This window comes from Phocoena phocoena, chromosome 11 (assembly GCF_963924675.1).
Source record: "Phocoena phocoena chromosome 11, mPhoPho1.1, whole genome shotgun sequence".
In the NCBI taxonomy this organism is placed as follows: domain Eukaryota; kingdom Metazoa; phylum Chordata; class Mammalia; order Artiodactyla; family Phocoenidae; genus Phocoena; species Phocoena phocoena.
This window is the reverse complement of record NC_089229.1, coordinates 14,734,359-14,755,661: the sequence shown is the minus strand read 5'-3', so window position 1 is coordinate 14,755,661 and position 21,303 is coordinate 14,734,359. Positions and strand designations below refer to the sequence as shown.

The 21,303-nt window shown below is 39.8% G+C and overlaps 1 protein-coding gene across 3 annotated transcripts; it reads left to right on the top strand.

Moving 5' to 3' along the window:
* The first annotated feature begins 1,057 nt into the window (after window positions 1-1,057).
* On the top strand, window positions 1,058-20,574 carry FBXO7 (F-box protein 7). Of its 3 annotated transcripts, none has more exons than XM_065887512.1 (9): window positions 1,058-1,278; window positions 4,780-5,074; window positions 10,055-10,282; window positions 11,621-11,762; window positions 13,941-14,024; window positions 16,423-16,518; window positions 18,331-18,507; window positions 18,840-18,877; window positions 19,892-20,574. In XM_065887512.1, the coding sequence occupies exons 1-9, from the start codon at window positions 1,157-1,159 to the stop codon at window positions 20,279-20,281; spliced, it is 1,572 nt and encodes a 523-aa protein (XP_065743584.1). In that variant the 5' UTR covers window positions 1,058-1,156; the 3' UTR covers window positions 20,282-20,574. The 3 variants fall into 3 exon arrangements, with proteins under 3 accessions (XP_065743584.1, XP_065743583.1, XP_065743585.1); XM_065887511.1 differs by having other exon boundaries at window positions 1,157-1,278; window positions 4,780-5,078; window positions 10,059-10,282; window positions 19,892-20,281; XM_065887513.1 differs by lacking the exon at window positions 1,058-1,278 and adding an exon at window positions 1,473-1,509 and having other exon boundaries at window positions 4,932-5,078; window positions 10,059-10,282; window positions 19,892-20,281.
* Window positions 20,575-21,303: the final 729 nt, after the last annotated feature.

Sequence of the window (21,303 nt, the reverse complement as noted above, 5' to 3'; positions counted from 1 at the left end):
TGAAACTTGATGATACTTTCTTCCTCACCTAAGTCATCATCCTCATCATTATTGCCAAGCCCTCTGTGGTAGCCAGACTCCCAGATGGCCCCCAATGATCCCTGTCTCTTGGTACTCAGCCCTTTGTGTTGATTCTCCCACACTGAAGGCTTGGATTGTGATCAACAGAATGTGAGTGAAGTGATGGTGTGTAACTAACTACTGAGGTGAGATCATTAAAGACATTGTGGCTTCTGCCTTGGTCTCTCTGGGATCACCGGCTTTGTGGGAAGTGAGGATGTCACTGGGACACCCAAGTGGCCCGATAGGGAGGTCCATGCAGTGAAAAGCCGAGGCCTCCGCCAACAGTCATGTGATTGAGATACTCCAGCCCTGACCTACACCTTGACTGTAATCTCATCAGAGACCACGACACAACCAAACAGCCAAGCCAAGCCCAAACTCCTGCACTGTAGAGAATCTGTGGGACAATAAATGTTTGTTGTCTTAAGCTGTTAAGCTTTGGGGTGATTGTTATGCAGCGACAGATTACTAATATACTCTTCGACACAGATCACTGACTACAAGCTGTTTTAATTTTGTTGTAAGGGGAGAAACTACCAGAGCCTGGGCTCAACCTAAGGTTTCTCAGAGCGTATGGTGCTGGAGCCGGGCACCACGGCGGAAATGGGGTAAGAAGCAGGTACACCTGGGCCTTGCGGAGTGGCGAGTAGTTTTGCCTGTAGCATCCCTTTCAGCGTTAACGTTCTCCAGGCACAACTGGAGAGAGGTGACACAGCGACAAAACAGAAGAGCCCCGACACCCGCTCCTTGCGGCAGTCTGGGCGCTTGCGCAGTGTGCTCCTAGGGCGCCCAGGGGCCGCTGTCGCGCGCCGAGTCATCGATCGCGAGTTCCCGAGCGGCCTAGGTCCACGCAGGCCACCAGCAGCCTGCTCGCGGGGTGGGCTCCAGGGGGCGCCCTCAAGAGAGGGGGTGGGGCACTCATGTTCCAGAGACCGGCCTGGCGGGGCCTTCACGCCGTTACACCTCAGCATCCGCATAGCTCCGGCAGTCACCGCTCCGGGGCCGCCGCCGCTTGAGGCGGGAGCTGACCAGCCGCGCCGTCGTCACCGTCGCCGCCTCGGGGTCCCGGCCCCTGGGCCCTCCTGCGGCCGCCATGAAGCTGCGGGTCCGGCTTCAGAAGCGGACCTGGCCGCTGGAGATGCCCCAAGCGGAGCCAACGCTGGGGCAGCTGCGCGCGCACCTGAGGCAGGCCCTGCTGCCCACCTGGGGGTACAGGTACGCGAGAGGCGGGGGCGCGCGCGGCGGGTCGGGGAGGAGCGCCGGGTGGCGCGGGCACGCCCCGAGCTGTCACGTGAGGCCGGGCGGCGAGCTGGGCGTCGCGGGGCCAGCGGTCCTGCACTGTGACGCGCAGGCCGGGCGGCTAGCGGGCGCTGGGGCTGCAGCGTGCGGGGTCCCGGCTCCCAGAGGTCATGGCCCGGCGTCTCGGGGGCTCCGATCCCCTCCAGGGTGAGGCTTCGCTTCCGTGTTTGCAGTAAACGAATCTAGGGATAGGCTAGGATGCAAAATTCTCACGTCCTTTGAAATGTAAGGTTGGAAATTATGGATTTGGCTTGGGTTAAACCTTTCGAGGCTCTCAGGGGTTTAAGTTCACCATCTCCAGCTGTCGGAGTATTTCAGTGAAAAAGTTTGGAAAGTACTAGAAGGAGTTAGAAACCTGCCCTCCATCCGAGGCCACCTGTAACCTGGTACCGCTGCTTTCAGGCTGCAGTCACCTTAAGACTCCGTTAAGTGTTTACGTGCCAGGCGCCGCTGTGGGCACTTTGACTTCCCAGCTGCAGTTTTACAAAGTGCAGTGTGTCGGTCTGTTTCAAATAATAATATTTTCCTGGGCAAGATGTTGCTTTTTTTTTTCTTTTTGGATGAAAACTATGGAAAACGTTGGCCTTATGATGACCCTGGAGAGCTTGCAGTTTGGGGGCAGTGACATTGAGAAGTAATGGATCAAATTCTGTTATTTATGGGGCTGCAGACGAGGCTGCTTTGTTTCCAAAAGGGTATCCTGGGGTCAGTAATCTGGGAGTAGCGGGACAAACGTTAAGGGTGGTCCTCTTCAAATACTGAGCTACCGAATTGGAATTTGAGTGTGCTGAGAAAAAATAAAAAAGATGTTCTTTGGGGCTTTTTAGATGAATTCTTCAAAAGAAAACCTTTCTGTTAATTAAATGGTTCCTTTCATAAGACTTTTATAAACTTACATTTTATTTTTAGGGAATTCGGTAAAATGAGGCCGTATTATGAACGTCTCATCCTTTCATTTTTCAGGTTAAGACAATACTGCATTCAAAGTCAGCCTTTTTTCCTCCAAATTAAAAACATAAATACGGAAAATGAGGCATTGACATAACTCCTTTTAGGCATTATATTAATTGACATCCTGTTGTTTTTTTCTTGTTGTTAAACCTAAGTGTTTTGTATGCTGGCATCATTACCCCACCACAAATTGTCAAAATTAACTTCTCTTTTTATTTTCATATATATGTATATATATTTTATTATTTTTTAATTAGGTGGGACACTCTGGAAAGGATGTGAAACGCAATATGATGCTTTGTTTACCCAAGAGCCCAAGTTAGTTTCGCTTTCAGGTTTGTTTTTACAGTCGAGGCTGGTTAACTGGAAGGAATGTTAAGCTTCAGCTTGTGAAAGTAAATTCATTCTTCTGAAAGTATGTTCATTTTATAATAAATGGGCAGTTTAAAAACGTGTCCATATGATATTATTACTTTTAAAGTGTCCTTGCTGAGCAAGTGGATCTGGGATTGTCATAAAATAATTCTCAAAGGCCTGGAGTTTCTAGGGTCGCAGTTCCTGATGAAAAAAATTTTTTTTTTCACAGTTTCAGAAAACAGGATCAATAACGACTCTCCTGGAAAACCATATATTACTCTAGAAATAGCTCTTCCCTTTTTCTAAAGGGGAGGCTGACATTTTAGTAAGCAGACATTTCTTTACCTTTTTTACAAATCGATATTTGAACAAACATTGTGCTAGATACCATTAAAAAAAACAACCTTGTGCTGTGACAAATGATCCATAAAAACATAGTTCATTTGAGGTGTTTTTCTTTTTTTCTGCTAAAAATGGGATGTTGTTTTTCTGGGTAGTTGGCAGATTTTCAACATTTATCAACACATTTGAAAACAGAGGCATCGCTACTTATTTTCTAATAAGCAGGAGTAGTTCTTAAAGCTTCAGTAATTTCTCTACCAAAGACACTTTAATTGGTAAGAAAAAATGTATATGTGCAAGAAAAAACATAAATGAATTATGGGGAGCACTTTTGAAAATGTAGCATTTTAAGAACAAATAAACAACATGATTTTCAAAGGACTTCATCCTTTGTTAACCTCTCAAAAAGTTAATGAAGTTAACATTGCTGAGTGTACATGTCTTATAAAATGTTCTGCAGTGGTTTGTTAATTATTCCTCACCACTATGTAATGAAATGATGATGGTTCTCTCAAGGTCAGATAATCTGCGATGCAGAAAGGATGGGAGTTCCTTGCTTCAGACTAATTTGAGCTCTTAGCTTGTTTAGCACTGGGTTTTTGGATTTGTGTTGTCTTTCACATAAAAGACATTATAACTGGTGCTCAGTAAGAAGGTTGAACTTATCAGTAGGAGGGATGAATTTATACTCAGTCATCTACATGCACTCATCTGACTTTTTGTGGTTATGAATATTTGTTTAGGACATGGGTCTAGTATTTTGGAACCATAAGCTAACTGTCCTGGAAGGATATTGTTAATTAGCCCTGATTTCAGCCTCATCTTGATCTCTCCATCTAATGTTTATTGGTTGCATCCATTCCACAAATACTTGCATTTACCAAGTGCTGGAGATACAGTTTTGAACTAGACAGACAAGGTACCCATCTCATGAAACTTACTTCCTAGTCGTAGGGATGGGGAAGAGAGCGGATAAGCAAATAAATATGATATTTTCAAATAGCAATGTTGTAATAAAAATAAAACAGATGAATGAAATAGAGTGATGGAGGCAGGTGGAAGGCTTCGCTGAAGAGGTGACATTTGGGTTGAGACCTGGATGATGAGAAAGACTCAAGTCATTTGAAGAACTGGAAGAGCAGATGCAGAGGCCCAAAGGCTGCAGTGAGGTTGATCTGTTTTTAGGAATGGGTCGAATGGAGAACAGCTAGTAAGAGGTTGGGTGAGGTAGGAGAAGTGGGTCAGATGTTGGGCTTTGGAGGGCATGTTAAGGATTCTATTCCAAGGTCAAATAGAAGCCATTGGAGAATTCTCAGCAGAGGAATGATGTAATATAATTTATATTTTAAATTATATTATATTTCATTGAATCTCAGTTGCTGTCAATCCTGAGATGCACATTCTTATGTCACACTAAGTGAAAAAATGCTGTCCATTAAGCTGTGATATGTCATCGATTGTAAGAAGCATCCTGTTTCAAAGATGACAAACTATAAAAAAGTGTGTATCTTAGAATTGATGAAAACATGGATTAATGATAGAGAATTACTGATCCTATCCCCCAGGCTAGAATCTATAACCTAAGCATTTGGTAATAAGAATAAATAATTTTGATACTTTTTCCAAGCTTTGGCTTTCCTCTTATCTTCGTTTTGTTTTCATTAGTTCTGCTGGGGTCATACCATGTACCTTATGTATGTTTCAAATGTATTATTGTGGGTAATGGTAATAGGTAGCCTTACTATCCTTATCCGTCTTTCTTGGCAGTTCTGATACCCGGTTTGCAATTACATTGAACAACGAGGATGCCCTCACTGGAGATGAAGAGACCTTGGCTTCATATGGGATTGTTTCTGGGGACTTGATATGTTTGATTCTTGAAGATGCCATTGCAGCACCTAACTTACCTTCATCCACAGATTCAGAGCATTCCTCACTCCAGAATAATGACCAACCCTCTTTGGCCGCCAGCTCCAGGCAGTCGAGCATGCAGGATGAACAACTGCGTGATTCATTCCAAGGACAGGCAGCCCAATCTGATGTCTGGAATGATGGCAGTATGGTGGGTATTAAAATCAAGACAAGAAATAGAGTAGTTGATAAATCATACTGAATAGCTCAATTGAATTCTGTACCAATCAGGATAATTATCATCAGTAGACTGCAGATTATAATCTTATAGAAAATTTATTTTTATTTTAAATACTTTATTTTTATTGAAGTATAGTTGGTTTACAATATTATATTAGTTTCAGGTGTACAACTTAGTGATTCAATTTTTTAATAGATTGTACTCCACTTAAAGTTATTACAAAATAATGGCTATACTTCCCTGTGCTCTACAATATATCCTTGTGGCTTATTTATTTTATACACAGTAGTTCATATTCCATATCCCTTTCTTGCCCCTTCCCCACTGATGACCACTAGTTTGTTGCCTATATCTGTGAGTCTGTTTCTGTTTTGTTGCATGCATTGATTTGTTTTATTTTTTAGATTCTACCTATAAGTGATAACATAGAGTATTTATTTGTGTTTCTCTCTCTGACTTATTTCACTAAGCATCCTACCTTCTAGGTCCATCTGTGTTATTGCAAATGGCAGAATTTAATTCTTTTTTTTATGGCCGAGTAATATTCCTGTGTGTGTGTATTTTAAGTTTTTAAAATTAAAAAAATTGTCACCTCAGACTCTAGATGCTGATGTAAATTTGAAAATATGTGCACTGATGTTTTCTTCCCAAACCAGCTCCTCCTCTGTCAGTGGCAGTACTGTTTTCCTGAGCTTAAAACTGTGGAATGATTTTTGACTCCTTATATCCAGCCCCTTAACAAGCCCTGCCTGTTTTTCCTTTCCATTCCAGGCTTCCAGTGTGTGTTCTTCAGTTTGCTTTCTGGGTTCATCTTGTTCTTGCACATTTTTTTAAAAAATAAATTTATTTTATTGATTTATTTTTGGCTGCATTGGGTCTCCGTTGCTGCGTGTGGGCTTTCTCTAGTTGCCGCGAGCGGGGCCTACTCTTTGTTGCGGTGCACGTGCTTCTCACTGCGGTGGCTTCTCTTGTTGCGGAGCACGGGCTCTAGGCGCGTGGGCTTCAGTAGTTGTGGCTCGCAGGCTCTAGAGCGCAGGCTCAGTAGTTGCGGCGCACAGGCTTAGTTGCTCCGCAGCATGTGGGATCTTCCCGGACCAGGGCTCGAACGCGTGTCCCCTGCATTGGCAGGAGGTTTCTTAACCACTGCACCACCAGGGAAGCCCCCTCCTGCACATTTTTGATTATGTTGTTCCCCTGCTCTTAGGTAACTCTGTGTCATAGGTATACCTGGGCTCATAATTTTTGAATTGAAAAAGTCTAAATATCTCTAGTACAACCCTCTCATGTCGCAGACGAGGAAAATGTTGTCTGTCCTCCTGTACCTAGTTTTTAAGGCTTTCTGAGCAGTTGCACAACAACCTTTGGGGGCTAGTTTCTGTTCCTCCCTCCTGTCAACTGCCATCTGCAGTCAGACTGGACCCCTCCTCCTCCTCCTCACGGTCCCTCTCGCAGCAAGCACCTGCGCACGTGCGCGCACACACACACACACACACACGCGCGCGCACACACACACGCACGGCCTAGCGACTGCTTCGCTCTCTGCTGTTGCTGCTCGCCCGGCGTGGAACCCCCTCCCTGTCCTCTCTCTCCTGTCCGCATCTCTACCCACCTTCCAAGGCCCTGCCAATGGCAGCCCAGTAGTTTTCTTCAATTCCTTTGTATTGATCATCTTTATTGCCTTGTAAACACCTCATTATTTACTATTCTGCCTTTTGATTTCTTGTATGGCACAAATAATCACTTTATTACTTAATATTTTAATACCAGTACACATGCCATCTTGTTAATTGTTTTGTGTGTGTACATTCATCATGTCAACTTAACATTTTTTTTGCAGGCTTTAAATATTTATAAGTATTCATTGTGCCCATATGTCATCAAGTATAGACAGATATTAAAAAATACTTTTTAGCTGATTGGTAAATTATAAAAATCATCTATGTCTAGATTTTTAGTAATAGTATCCAGAGAGATTAAGTTAAAAAAGCTTTTATAAAGCTCAAAGTATTGTTATGAATTTTCTTTTCAGAAATTATTATGTATCTCTGAGATTCTGTCTCATAGAAGTAATCTAGAGAATGAGTAAGAATATTCAGTCAGATATTTAAATTACATTTCTGAATCTTTTTTGATGATAGACTCATTCAGAGATTCTGGTAGAAGGATCCATTCCCTTTACTTTTCATAGTGTATATGATGGTTACTTTACTAGTTTCCTTTTGGAAAATTTTGAGACATTAGTATTGCCTCATGTTAGTAATTTCAATTCTAAAAGTGTGCTGTTTTTTATTCTACGACTTGTATAGGGTGACTGTAAAATCTTAGTGGGGACATAGATGATTTTTATAATTTACCAATCAGCTAAAAAGTATCAGACCCTAATATTAGGGTCCTGTTCCATACTTGTTCCACTCATTTGTGAATGACGTATGACAAATGATCTGTTTAGAGAGGTGGTGCTAAACATTTTTTTCTCATCTCCACATGCATGAAGAATATGATAAGTACTTATATCATATCAGGAGGGCTCAGAGAACGTCAGTGGTTCTCGTGGAGTGAGAGTAGAGTTTGATAAGCTCACCAGGGGATTCTGATATCTTCCTCCCATGTCGTTATCAGTCTGGGGTAACCTTTTAAAATATTTTTCCCACATATATTCTCTCCCATACGACTGTCAGTAAGTAGTAAATGGCCAAAAGTTAGGTATAAGAAGCAAAGAGCATATATACAGGCATACCTCATTTTATCGCACTTAGTTTTAATGTGCTTTGCAGATACTGTATTTTTTACAAACTGAAGGTTTGTGGCAACCCAGCGTTGAGCAAGTCTATTGGTGCCATTTTTCCAATAGCATTTGCTCACTTCTGTCTCTGTGTCACATTTTGGTAATTCTCATAATAGTTCAGAATTTTTTGTTATTATATTTGTTATGATCTGTGATCAGTGATCTTTGACGTTACTATTGCAAAAAGGTTACGACTCACTGAGGGCTCACATGATGGTTAGCATTTTTTAGCAAAAAAGTATTTTTAAATTAAGGTCTGTACATTGTTTAGACATAATGCTATTGCATACTTAATAACTACGGTATAGTGTAAACATAACTTTTGTATGCATTGAGAAACCAAAAAAGTTGTGTGACCTGCTTTATTGTGATACATTCACTTTATTGCAGTGGTCTGGAACCCAACCTGCAATATCTCCAGGTGTGCCTGTAATTCATAATTTAGTTAGGTGTTAAGTGGTTTTAATAAGTAGTTTCTCCTTTCTCAAAAATATGATGGAGCGTCGTTTTTAGGTAATATGGATTGTCATCAACCTCTAGGTTTTAACAAATGAATTTGTATCTTTTCCATAAGCCATCAGGGCTCAGGTCCTCAGGGATTTTGAAAGAAACAACCTCTTGTTCCCTTACATTCTTCCACTGTTTCACTCATATTATGTACTTTTAATTTCCTCTGTTCCTTTCCTAATGGAAATACGAACTTAAAAGAAGCATGTGCTTTGCATTAAGAGTTGAGCACATATTTAGGAAATAGTCTTTCTGAGCAAAATTAATATAGGTAACTCAGTCTTACTGAAGCAGTGTATTGTGTCTAAAGGCCCTGAACTGTGAGTCTCGAGATCTTTGTTTATTTCAAATTTTTATTAGCTGGTAACCTTGATTATGTTATTTAATCTGAATCAAAATTACAGTACATATAAAAAGGGGATGTCATCTGTCTTACCTATTTTACAGAATTTTTGTGTGGTGTAAATTAGAAAACAAATCAAAAACATGAAATTGTAAGAATTTTAAGATATTATCCTTCAGCATTTGTTCAACAAGCATTTACTGAGTACCTACTGTGTGCCAGGTATTGTACGGGTGTTACAAAAATGGGTGACATGTAGTCTGTTCCTTTCTAAGCTTGTGGTCATGGTCGGATATAGACATGTAATCAGAAAGTTGCAATACAGTGTGATAAAGTGCAATAATCAAGGCCTTTGCAAGGCAGAGAGGTAGTCTATAACCTGAAGAGGTGGGGAATACCAGAATGGGGAGGAAGGGACTGTGGAATATGAAGTTGATACAGAGTCAGGGATCAGGTGATGAAGGGCCCTGAATGCTAAGGAGTTCAGGAGTTTGGACTTTATTTTGTAAGCCTGCATTTCTCAGCATGGCCTCTAGGAAAAACCTGTGAGATTATAAGGAAGTGTTATGGGGATGCTGAGTGTTAAGGAAGGAGGATAGTGTTTCTTGGTTAAATGTTATGCACACTTTGTTATTATTGGACTTCTCAGAGCTTTATAATGCCAAAGTGTATTTTGTGAATATGGAGGGTGAGGTTAGGTGGCTATGTCATGTAGCATTTCCATACTTATTTGATTGTAGACCTCTTTTTTCCTTAGAACACTTAGGGTCACATTCCAAGGCACAATTTAGGGCAGTGCTGCTGTCTGCATAGGGGAAGTACTGGCAAGTTTAAGCTGGGACATGGGACATAATTGGATTCTCAATTGTCAAAGAACTCTGGCAGCAGTGGGCGGAATGTATTGGAAGACAAGAAAGAGGAGTGAAGGCATACTTGGGGAGGCTGTTGCTGGAGGTTAGGAGATAAATGAGTCTGAAGTACCGCTGGAGTAGGAAGGGGCAGATTTTGGAGATATTTAGGAGATAGAGTCAGTGGACCTTTGACAGCTAATCATATTGGGGGTGGCGCTTAATGAGGTCGAGGGGGAAGTCTAGGATGATTTCCAGGTGTTTGGCATATCAGCCAGAATTAATGGAGATAAGGAATTCGGGATGGACGAGCAGATTGCAGGGTCATTTGTTGAGGAGGGCTTGCTGAAAATGTGTACCATTTCTGAACCTCTGAGCGCTAATCTCAGTTCACTTTGAATACAAAATTTACTGTGAAAAGATGAAAGTCTATTTAAAGAATTCATTGTTTTTGTTATCCTTTTCAGTCAGGGCCTAGTCACAATTTTGAAGCTGAGTCAATTCCAGATGTCGTGGATGCGGAAGAGGGCACAGGTTTCTTTCCCTCAGAACCAATGCTCTGCAGCGAATCGGTGGAAGGGCAAGTGCCACATTCATTAGAGACCCTGTGTCAGTCAGCTGACTGTTCTAACCCCAGTGATGCCCTGATAGTATCCATACATCTTCTCATGTTGGAGTCGGGTTACATACCTCAGGTAAGAGTACAGAGAGCAAAAGTTTCCCATTAGAAAAGGGGTGGTGTTCTAGATTTCTTTATTAAGTGTGTTTAGGTATTAATGTAAAGTGTCGAACACAGCGATGAGCATACAGTAGGCAGTCAGTAAATGTTCCCTTCCCTCTTTTCCTTCTTTTTTTCTCCTTTATTTCCTTGTCAGCTTTTAGTTAGTATTATAGAATTGATGGCAACTTTGGTTTAAAAAAACCCAAAAGTTTATACGTGATCGTATGTAGGTAAAATGTTGTCAGTGCGTGTGGATTGGGCATGACTAGATAGATGGCTCACCAGGTTATTTTTTATGTTAGTGGTTCTGTGAATTGCCACTAACCTAGTAAGATTCAGTTAGGAAGAGGGATGTTGTTCTTATGCTGTAGTTGCTTACCTTCATTCATTCATTCCTTATCCATCTGATAAATGTCTGCCAGTGTCAGGTGCAGTGCCTTGTCTCTGCTTTCAGCTTGCTTACAGTCCAAGAGTAGGAGGGAGAGACAAGTATACAGACCGTTATACTGTATTGGCTAAATTGTAGGAGAAACACATACATATATAGGATGCCAGAGATTCACAGAGGAGAACATTTAGAAGTTTTTCAAATTTTAATGTGCTTAAGAATACCTAGGGATCTTATTAAATGCAGATTCTGATTTAATAGATCTAGGGTGGAGCCTGAGATATTATGTGAGCATACTCTACACGATAGCAATGCTGCTGGTCTGTGGGCCATGTTATGAGTAACAAGTATATAGACTAATTCAGTGATCATTGAACACATGCACCATGTCATGCCAGGAATTAGAATATAAAGATACTGGGACAGTCCTTATCCTCAAGGAGTCTGTAAGTGGGGGAGAGAAACAAAAAGGAAATTATAACATATTATAATACAATTAATAACATAATAGAAGTATATAACAATAGCAATAGGAACAGAATGTTAGAGGGTGAGAGAGTGGGAATGACAAAAAAGATTTGTTTTGAAAAAGGCTTCACAAAGGAAGTGGTATTTGAACTGGGATCTTGCATAATGATACGGCTTTGCTAGGCAGAGAAGTGAGACTTTGAAGTGAGAAATCAGTCTCTATCTCTGATGTTATTTTATCTATTTGAACAAAAGTTTTGATGGCAGATAATATATTGTAACATTTTCTATCAAAGTTTTAAATATTAATAGAAATATTAATGATTTGATAAGTTTTATTAAAGGGACTGTATGGAATGCTTATTTGTAGACAAGTTAGGGGCCTCTTGGGTTTTTAATCTTTTTGAGAGTAATACGGTTCTTCATTATTTGTTTCCCTTTCATTTCACTCCCCAGGGGACTGAAGCCAAAGCTGTGTCCATGCCGGAGAACTGGAGGTCGGGGGGCGTGTATAAGCTGCAGTACACGCATCCTCTCTGCGAGGGTGGCTCTGCTGCTCTCACCTGTGTGCCTTTGGGAAACCTCATCGTCATAAATGGTAACTGGATGGCATAGTCATGCTTGTTAGTTTGTGAATCTTTACATGATTCTCTCCAGAAATTTCATAGCCACTTTGGTGATGGGCTATCATGATGCAGTTAGGAGTCTTTCTCAACTTTGTTTAATCCCGAGCCCACTGATAACATGGGTCTGAAAGGTTACAGAATACAGGGCTGATGTTTACGCTAGCAGCCTTCACGCTAGAGGCAGCTATACTCTTTTGCTGTCTTAACTGTGTAAATTTTTTGCTCCAGGGGGAGTTGTGATACTAGGAGTAAAATGAGTCTATTACATATGATCTCTTTAAAGAATACTTTTTCTTTATGCCTGTTGATGGCTTTTTAATTTTTGTTTTACTAACCAAGGTCTTGAACTGAGAGATGGTGAAAGGTGAGGTTGAGCTGGGATCATTTTTTATCTAGTTTGGCATCTCTGAATGCATAGAAGTACCGCTAAGGGTTCTGAGGCCTCAGTATGTGTGTGTTTTATCCCCCTACTACCCACCCTCAAGTAAGTCACTCTGAATAGAGTTTATTTTTCTAGTTCTTCTCTTTCATACTAAGAAATTTCACTGGCTAGCAATACATTCTATTTTTGTATTTCATTTTAGCTCAGATGCCATCCAGTGATCTATACCAGCTACCAGGGGTCTATGGAGTAGTCTCGTAATCACACATCCTGGAGATCCATTTGAGTGACTAAACTCTTTTGTTTTTGTTCTGGTTTGATTTTTGAGCTTCACCCTTTTAGCTAAGTAAGAGAGAATGATAAGATTGGAATGCCTGCATTTTTAATTTTTCATTACAGCTCATCTTTTATACAGCAGAGACAGTTGCCTTGACATGTCTTAGCTCTGGTTTTCAACATGCTCTGCAGCTGCTAGTTTCTGCTGAGATGGGAGCAGGGAGGTGGCTTGGTAGAGCCACTGTCGCTACTTGAACCTTGAGCAGCAACACATGTGCCTGTTTCATTTAGTGAGGTCCCTTATAAGGTTTTGTTGGGAAAAGCTTTTTCTGCTAAAGTCTATTTGAAAGCCACTGACCTACACTGTGATCTTTGAACTAAAAGATAGTTTTAGGTTCCCTTTATGTAATTTCTTCTGTTTCTTTTTAATCACTAGATTCTTTAAAGTGTTATTTAAAAGTCTCACCTTTTCAGCTTTAGTGGTGTTTCACATTTGTAGGACGTGACTGATGGCACTAGGACCTAGCAGTGTCTCTTCAACAGTTCATCACAGTTAGCAAATGTAACTTTTGGCTGGGCATTCTTATACAAAGAGGGCCAACAGTATCTGATCATAGTGCTACATCACATCATCACTTGCAAGGGTGCAGCTATCAAATAGTAAATATGAGGTTGTAATTTTTGCCTCAATTTCTTATAAATCACTTTAATGACACGTGTATATTAATCTTTATTTACTAGTCTTAAGATACTTAACGTAGAGAATAGCTACTAAATGTCTTAGTTTCTGATGCTTTGTTCCTTTAATAATTCTTGGCAAATCATCTACTTGTGGATGTAAGTGGCAGACAGCCATTCCAGAACCATTCCAGGCCTGGTTCTTTGAAAAGGAGCAGTATGTCCTTAAATCTTTGCTTCACCCGAGACATCCTGCTCAGTGCACACGTGCATGAGCACATCACTGGCTCTTTCGTGGAACGAGATGAGGTGCACCTTTGCATGTAGGATTAAAAATGAACCCTCTGTTGATGTCAAGAATATTGATCCTCTGAGTTTAGAGAGATGACACTGTGAAAACTAGCAGGATTCTTTTAATAAATAAAAGACTCACTGCCAAGGGTTAAATAAAAAATAAAGAGTTTTTAGTGACCTCATTAGAAATAATGATTGTATTGTGTTTAACTGTCTCCTATTAACCTTGTTGCATATCTTTCAATTATTAATAAGCTGCTGTTGGTAAGACTTAGTGGGTTTCACATAAAGGCGCTTACTGTAGTTTTAAAAAGTGTTTTAGAGTGATTTTACATAATGTGATGCCGGTTTGCACTTTGGACTTTGCTGTGAGGGAAGGAAATAAGCGTAGGGCAGTTTGTCTGTATAACGTGTGTTTCCTATATATGGGGGCCTAGGGAACGCAAGTCCACACTAAAAAGTGGAGGCAGTTGATGAAATGGCAGAACTTTTTCATCATCTTTCTGTTGCTTATTTACAGCTACACTAAAAATCAACAATGAGATTAGAAGTGTGAAAAGACTGCAGCTGCTGCCAGAATCTTTTATTTGCAAAGAGGAATCAGGTAATATAACCATGATTGAACTTCTGGGGTGAAGCTTTGAGAGGTTCACTTTAAAAAAACAGAAAGGTAATGTTCAAAAGACTTAACAGTTTCTGGATGAGATTAAAGCAAATTTAAGACAATGTTGCAGAGTTTCGGTTTCTTTCCTGTTTCTCTTAGGGTCTTGGATACTGAATTATATTTATACATCACACACCATTGATGCTTCATAATTTCTTTCCTTTTTTTTTTAAAATAAATTTATTTATTTTATTTTTGGCTGCATTGGGTCTTTGTTGCTGCACAGGGGCTTTCTCTAGTTGTGGTGAGCGGGGGCTACTCTTCATTGTGGTGCACAGGCTTCTCATTGCAGTGGCTTCTCTTGTTGCAGAGCACAGGCCTAGGCGCGCAGGCTTCAGTAGTTGTGGCACGCAGGCTCAGTAGTAGTGGCACATGGGCTTAGTTGCTCTGTGACATGTAGGATCTTCCCAGACCAGGGCTCGAACCCGGGTCCCCTGCATTGGCAGGCGGATTCTTAACCATTGCGCCACCAGGGAAGTCCTGATGCTTCATAATTTCTAAATTACTCTTTGTGGATTTTTCTAGCATTGTATTTAACCAGTATGGAGAGGATCTCTGTTTTGTGGAAACCATACAATGCAACTTCATTATCGAAGATTATTGAAGGAAAAACTGCACTCAAAATGTTTGCTTAGGGGCTTCCCTGGTGGCGCAGTGGTTGAGAGTCTGCCTGCCGATGCAGGAGACACAGGTTCATGCCCCGGTCTGGGAAGATCCCACATGCCGCGGAGCGGCTGGGCCCGTGAGCCATGGCCGCTGAGCCTGCGCGTCCAGAGCCTGTGCTCTGCAATGGGAGAGGCCACAGCAGTGAGAAGCCCGCGTACTGCAAAAAAAAAAAAAAAAAAGTTTGCTTAAACTTATATAAATTTGGTTGCTATTTGATACAGATTGGAACTTTACCAAAAGTTTGCATTCTAGGCATGGTTTTGCTTATGTTCTATAAAAATTAATAGATGCAAAGAAGACGAGTTTTCTTTTTCAGTTAAACCCAAAGTGTGAGAGGCAGGTAAGTAGTTGAAGGAGAAGAGATGAGGTGGAAGGGGAATTAACATCTTTTAGTACTTGTCTTTTGCTGGACATGGGCCTTTACAGTAGATGTAGTTTTCATTTTATCCTCTTAGTAAATTTAGGCGGGTTTTAAAATCCACATGGGGAATGGTGTGGAATAGCAGGGAGATGGGACTTACAGCAGTGTCTTTTAAGGGAGGCTACCTAGATCTAGATCTTTGCTTTGAAGGTCTTGAGACTTATTCTTGTTAGTTCCCAGGGGAGATCAGGCCCTGAGAGACTAACGTATATAAACTAAAGCTGATAAGAAAAGGAGACATCAGATACATATTTATAATGGTCTCTGAACATTTAATGTCATACTAGGCCAGTGTTTCTCAACCGTTTTTTCATTATCAATCCCCTAAGGAGAGTTTGTACACATATTTCCCCCCAAATCATTCTCCCTCATGAAATTTTAATTTCATAGATATACTGTACACTTATTTGTATACTGTGGCCCTTTGGAGGGTCACAGACCAATGTAATAGCTGGGATTTTTGCCTGGTTGGGGGCAATATTGTTTTTGTTGAGAACGCATGAACTAGACTGATAAATCTGTAAAGATGGTCTTACCGTTAAGACCAGAAAAACTTGAAATTCCTTGGCTAAAACACTTTATATTCATCTCTGTACTATGGAGGACCTTGCTGTGGGGAGTAGAAATACTCTACATTCTACAGCAGTAGAGGTTGTTATGCCCATTTTCTAGATCAGGAAACAGGTCTAGAGGAGGTTAAATTACTTCAAGGTCACAGAGCTAATAAATGGTAGAATTTAGGATTGGAATAGATTTGACTCCTGAGACCTGTTTTTTAAGAACAATTTTTACAGGAATATGGCTCAGATGATCTGATTTCTGTTAAATAAGGAAAAAGGAAATGAAAAAGGAGGAGGAAAGTTAATACTGTTAGATTACAAGTTTTCAGATTATATTGAATATTTTCAATATGTAATTTTTATGTTGGGTAGGAATATGCTGCTCCATTTGACAAGTCATTTTAATCAATTTTTACTATGGCTTATAGTACCTAGGTACTGTTATTCTTTTATTTGTAAGTTCCTAATTACTTTTATAGTAAGGAAAAATGTGTTTAAAGATGATTCAGCTTTCAGAGTTACACATTGTATTACTTCCTCTTCGACTAGAGACTTTGGTTCATTTCTGTTTATGTAGGAATTGTGAAAACTAACTTACCACTTTGATTTGGTTTGGCAGAAGTAGAGAACACCATTTCAAGTTTTTCCATTTGATTGTGTGTTCTGATTTTTCATTTAAAAAATATTCTAGGGGAAAATGTAGCCAAGATATACAAAGATCTTCAGAAGCTCTCTCGCCTCTTCAAGGACCAGCTGGTGTATCCTCTTCTGGCTTTTACCCGACAAGGTGAGAAATGATAAATCATCACAGGTTGAATGGCTGGAAAGAATAGTAAGTTCACATATGTTTAAGGGTGACATAAACCTTCCCTCTTTTCTTCCCTCTTTTCTCGTCCTAGTGGAAATTCTGCTCTTTTAAGACTAAGCTCAAATGTTAATTCCTTAATTGCTCTTCACATCCTCTTTGTATCTCCATTGCATTTTATATGTATCTTTATTATAGCCCTTTATCCAGTGTATCATAATAATTTTTGACATGATTTCTCTCCACCGAAGGTTATGAATACCTTGAAAGCAGGGAATATGTCTTTTTCACTTTTGTATTCTCATGGCCTAGCACACGGTCAGGCCTATAGTAAGTGTTCAATAAATACATATATAAATAACGTATAGCCTGTAAATTTGGTCTACTTTTTTTTTTTAAACTATTTATTGGAACTCTGTGCTAGGTACTTTGGATATTTCACATGCATTCTTATTTAATGCTAACAACTTTGAAGTAGATTTTACTCTCATTTTATAGATGGTGAAGCTAATTCAGTGAGGTTTATAATTCACTGAAAATCCTTGTGTTAATCAGCTTTCTCTTTGTGTTGTCGTAAAAAGTATTTTAAAATCTTAAGTGAACATTTATGTCTCACTTGCATACGTGCTGTGTGGGGCTTGGCTTTGGCCGAGGAGTGGTGAGTAGTCCTCATCCAGGGCTTGCTCTTCTTGTGGCACAGGGAAGAGAGGACCAGTGGCCTAACCATGTGTTGGTTTTTAAAGCTTTTGTTCACAAATGATATGCCACTTGCACTCACATTTCACTGGACAAAACAAGTGAAAATGGCCAAACCTGGACTGTGGGATGGGGAAGTATAACTATAGGGTAGAAAATGATAGGGTAGAATCATAATCTACCACATTCTTTTGGCTGGTAAATAATTTCAGGTTTATACAGATAGATATGTGGCTTTTATCTGCTATTTGTATGTAGAAAAATGATATTTTAGGTCTCAAGTTGCATGGTGCCAAGGCTATTATAATCATAGTTTTCTTCTTTGGCTGGTGGTGAGGGAAAAGAATAATGTGAATTTTAAAACCCCTTACTGGACTTTGATTATCTTTGCTAGTTGAGAATGGTATCCCATATATTCAAAGGAGCTAATAATGAAAAAATAATTTTCATTTGACTTCGGAATATATTATTCTTTTCCTTTCTTGGTTTTGCTTTTGAATTTGTCTACCTCCCTTCTTTTTCAGCTAGATATCAAATAATAGTAATCTAACACTCGAGTGCTAATTATGTGCCAAACATTGTTGTTAGCACTCTGTATGTAATTACACATTTAATTCTCAACTCAGTGAGGTAGGTAGTATTACTAACCCATTTTACAGATGAGAAAATTGAGTTAGAGTTTAAATAACTTGTCCAAAGGCACACAGCTAATAAGTAGCAGCATTGGAAACCAATTGCACAAGCCAATTAATTATCCATTTTCTATAGTTGGATAGAGAATTTTTTGCTGTACTGAATATCGCTTGAAACAAAGGAGGCCATTGGCTAGTATTTAGAACTTGTCATAGTTATTTATTTGATCTGTATTAAAAAGTAATTTGTTTCTCTACTAAAACATAAAGAGAATAAGGGGCTTGGAGTTAGTAGTAGTTATAGAGTTAACCTGGGGACAAAAGTTTGTTACAGATAACTTAAGCTTGGATAATTGAGGATACCATCTAATTTATCATCTCTTTAGAAAGTTGGCAACTTTGGTTGAATATATGGGGAAACTGGATGTTCTTTACTCAGTGATACCTATCCTCTTTTTCCTTTTAGCACTGAACCTACCAGATGTGTTTGGGTTGGTAGTCCTCCCATTGGAGCTGAAACTGCGGATCTTCCGACTTTTGGATGTTCGTTCTGTCCTGTCTTTGTCTGCAGTTTGTCGTGACCTCTGTATTGCTTCGAATGACCAACTTCTGTGGAGGTGTTTATATCTGCGGGATTTTCGAGGTGATTTCCATGATAACATGTTAACAAGAAAAGGGTTCTTTGTTACTGAGGTCTTAATTACTCAGCTTGCCAGAAGTTTTAAGTTGTGGGCTTTTTTTTTTTTTAAGAGTAAGAAATAATCATAACATAGCCTTATTGTAAAGAGATTCTAAGCTTCATATACCTTTGCCTATGTCCTGAAAACTCTCCCCATTCATTTCTGTGTTCTCTGCAATACAAACAGTCCATTAGATCAAGTAGACTATTTCAGGATAGAAAATTGAAGTAAGACGGGTTTAATGTTGGATGAATGAAACGTTTTTAAATCTCTGTTTTTTGTTTTTTCTTTGTAGATGGTACTGTCAGAGGTCGAGACACAGATTGGAAAGAAGTAGGTATTTTTAAATACCAAGGCTAATATTCATAGCACAGAAATAACTCGTGAGTTAATACATTAAGGGCATATTTTCCACTTTTTTTATGATATAATGCAATGTTTAAATTAAATTTATTGCTAATTTTTAGTAAATGAAAATGTTTTCAACTTCTACCTTAGACTCAGTCCTTAGTGTCTTGTAATTACACAGGAAAAAGAATCTTTAACACAATGACTGTTTTCACCTTAATATATTCTTCCTTCTTCTGTTGTTAAAAAAATTGAGTTGTTTTTGTGCTGGAGTAATCTTGAGCTGTTCAGCTAGCTAGAATAGTAAATTATGAAGAGAATAAGTTATATTGTTTTATTTGCAGATACCACTGTAAAAAGACATTGATAGGACACAGAAACTTGGGATGAAGGACTAGAGAATAAAATTCAATGGAAGTCCTCAAATATGTACAAAATACATAGTACTGTTCTTTAGGAATATGTTCCATCCTCTAAAATAGCATCTTTTTTGTTATTTAAATTGAGGTCCATTAGGGACATAAGTTAGGTGAGAAATTGAACATAAGTGCTGGCCCCCCACCCCCTTCCCTGCCAGTACCTTAACTTTTTATATTGTGTGGCATGACATTTTCAACAAATATTTAAATTTTCCACTTTCAAAAAAGGCTGACTTAAAATTGCATATCAGCTTGAGAGCTCTAGATTGCAGTCTTGAGAATACATGTCACTCAGTTATCCCTCCTTTGGATGTATTGTTACTCTAAATTGGCACAATTGCTCAGTTGCAGTGTGGTTAAAGAATAGAGTTCATTTGGCATTGTGTTCATATCTACTACCTTACTCATGCAAATAGAAACTGGTAAAAGTTCTCTTCTGTGCACTGTTTTTTTTTTTTTTTTTTTGCCTGCCTTGATAGTATGGGAAAAGGAAAGATACATAGATCTATACAATGAAAGCAAACGAACTTTGGGGAAATATCCAACTCACTTACCATATCTTGTCCTTGTTTTTCTATAGCTGTACAAGAAGAGGCACAAACAAAGAAAAGAAGCTCAGAGAGGGCGGCATGTGATGTTCCTGCCGTCGTCACCCCACCCCATTCCATTCTACCCCAACCCCTTGCACCCCAGGCCTTTTCCTCCCAGTTCTCTCCTTCCTCCAGGAATTATTGGTGGTGAATATGATGAAAGACTAACCCTCCCTTATGTTGGGGATCCAATCAATTCACTCATCCCTGGGCCTGGGGAGACACCCGGACAGTTCCCTCCACTCAGACCACGTTTTGACCCAGTCGGCCCTCTTCCAGGACCTAACCCCATCTTGCCAGGGCGAGGTGGCCCCAATGACAGATTTCCCTTAAGACCTAGCAGGGGTTGGCCAACTGACAGCCGGCTACCATTCATGTGACTGATTTATAATCTCATGCTGGAGCTTGTTTTGGTTTTGTTTTTTTTTTAAACTACAGATGTCATCTTGTTGGGGTGCTATCTCTAGTGTTTTCTGATTGTGGTGGTGAGAAATGCACTCACAGAAGCCTTTTGGTAGATATATTTAAAGCTCCAGGGGTGGTGTAGCCCAAAGGTTACTGCATGACAGGGTTGGCCTTGGGAATAGTTGGTTCCTGACATCCCCTCTCTGAATTACCCTCTAGAATGAAGGTTAGACATTGATAATGTTCTACACCAGAATAATAATAATAATAAAAAAAGTGTGAATCACACGGCAGTCTTGACTTTTATTACCGAAAGATATGTAATAAATATTCAGAACAGCTTTACAGCATGACTTGGACATCTCAGAATGATCAAAGGACTTATGCAGTGTCATCAGATTGTTGCAGATGATTATTATTTTTGTAGTGGCACTCTTTTCTTCACCTGAAATCGTTCACAGAAGCCTGGTTTGTGGAATGAATACAAGCAGAGCTAGTTTGGTTGAACTGGACATGGAGTGAGTGCTTTGGACACCTAGCTCAGTCCACCTCCTCCCTCTCTCAGCAGCTGTTCCTCAGGCTCTGTGCTGAAACATCTGGGCTCTGAAGCAGCACTGTTTGGCCACCATTGGGTTGTTAGGGACTTGTTTCTGGCTTCTTCTGGAGTGGAGTTATAGGTTCTTTTTCCTTGTGTTTTGAGTGCTTGGAGCCTAATTTGTAATCTAAGTAGATGACATATTTTAACAACAAAGTTACACTGCTTTGAGTGCTGCTCAGGTACTTGTTCTGCAAAGAAATCCTCTTATTATTTGAAGAACATTTTGCTTTTAAGACTTAAAATACACAGAATTCAAGTTTTATTTTTCCTACAACAAGAAAAAGGCCAAACACAAATGTCTTAGCACATAAACAACTACTGGAAACATGCTATAGTGACAGATTAAAATCTGAATCACAACACAGGAATAAAACACTGTTAGCATATGCAGAAAATAGG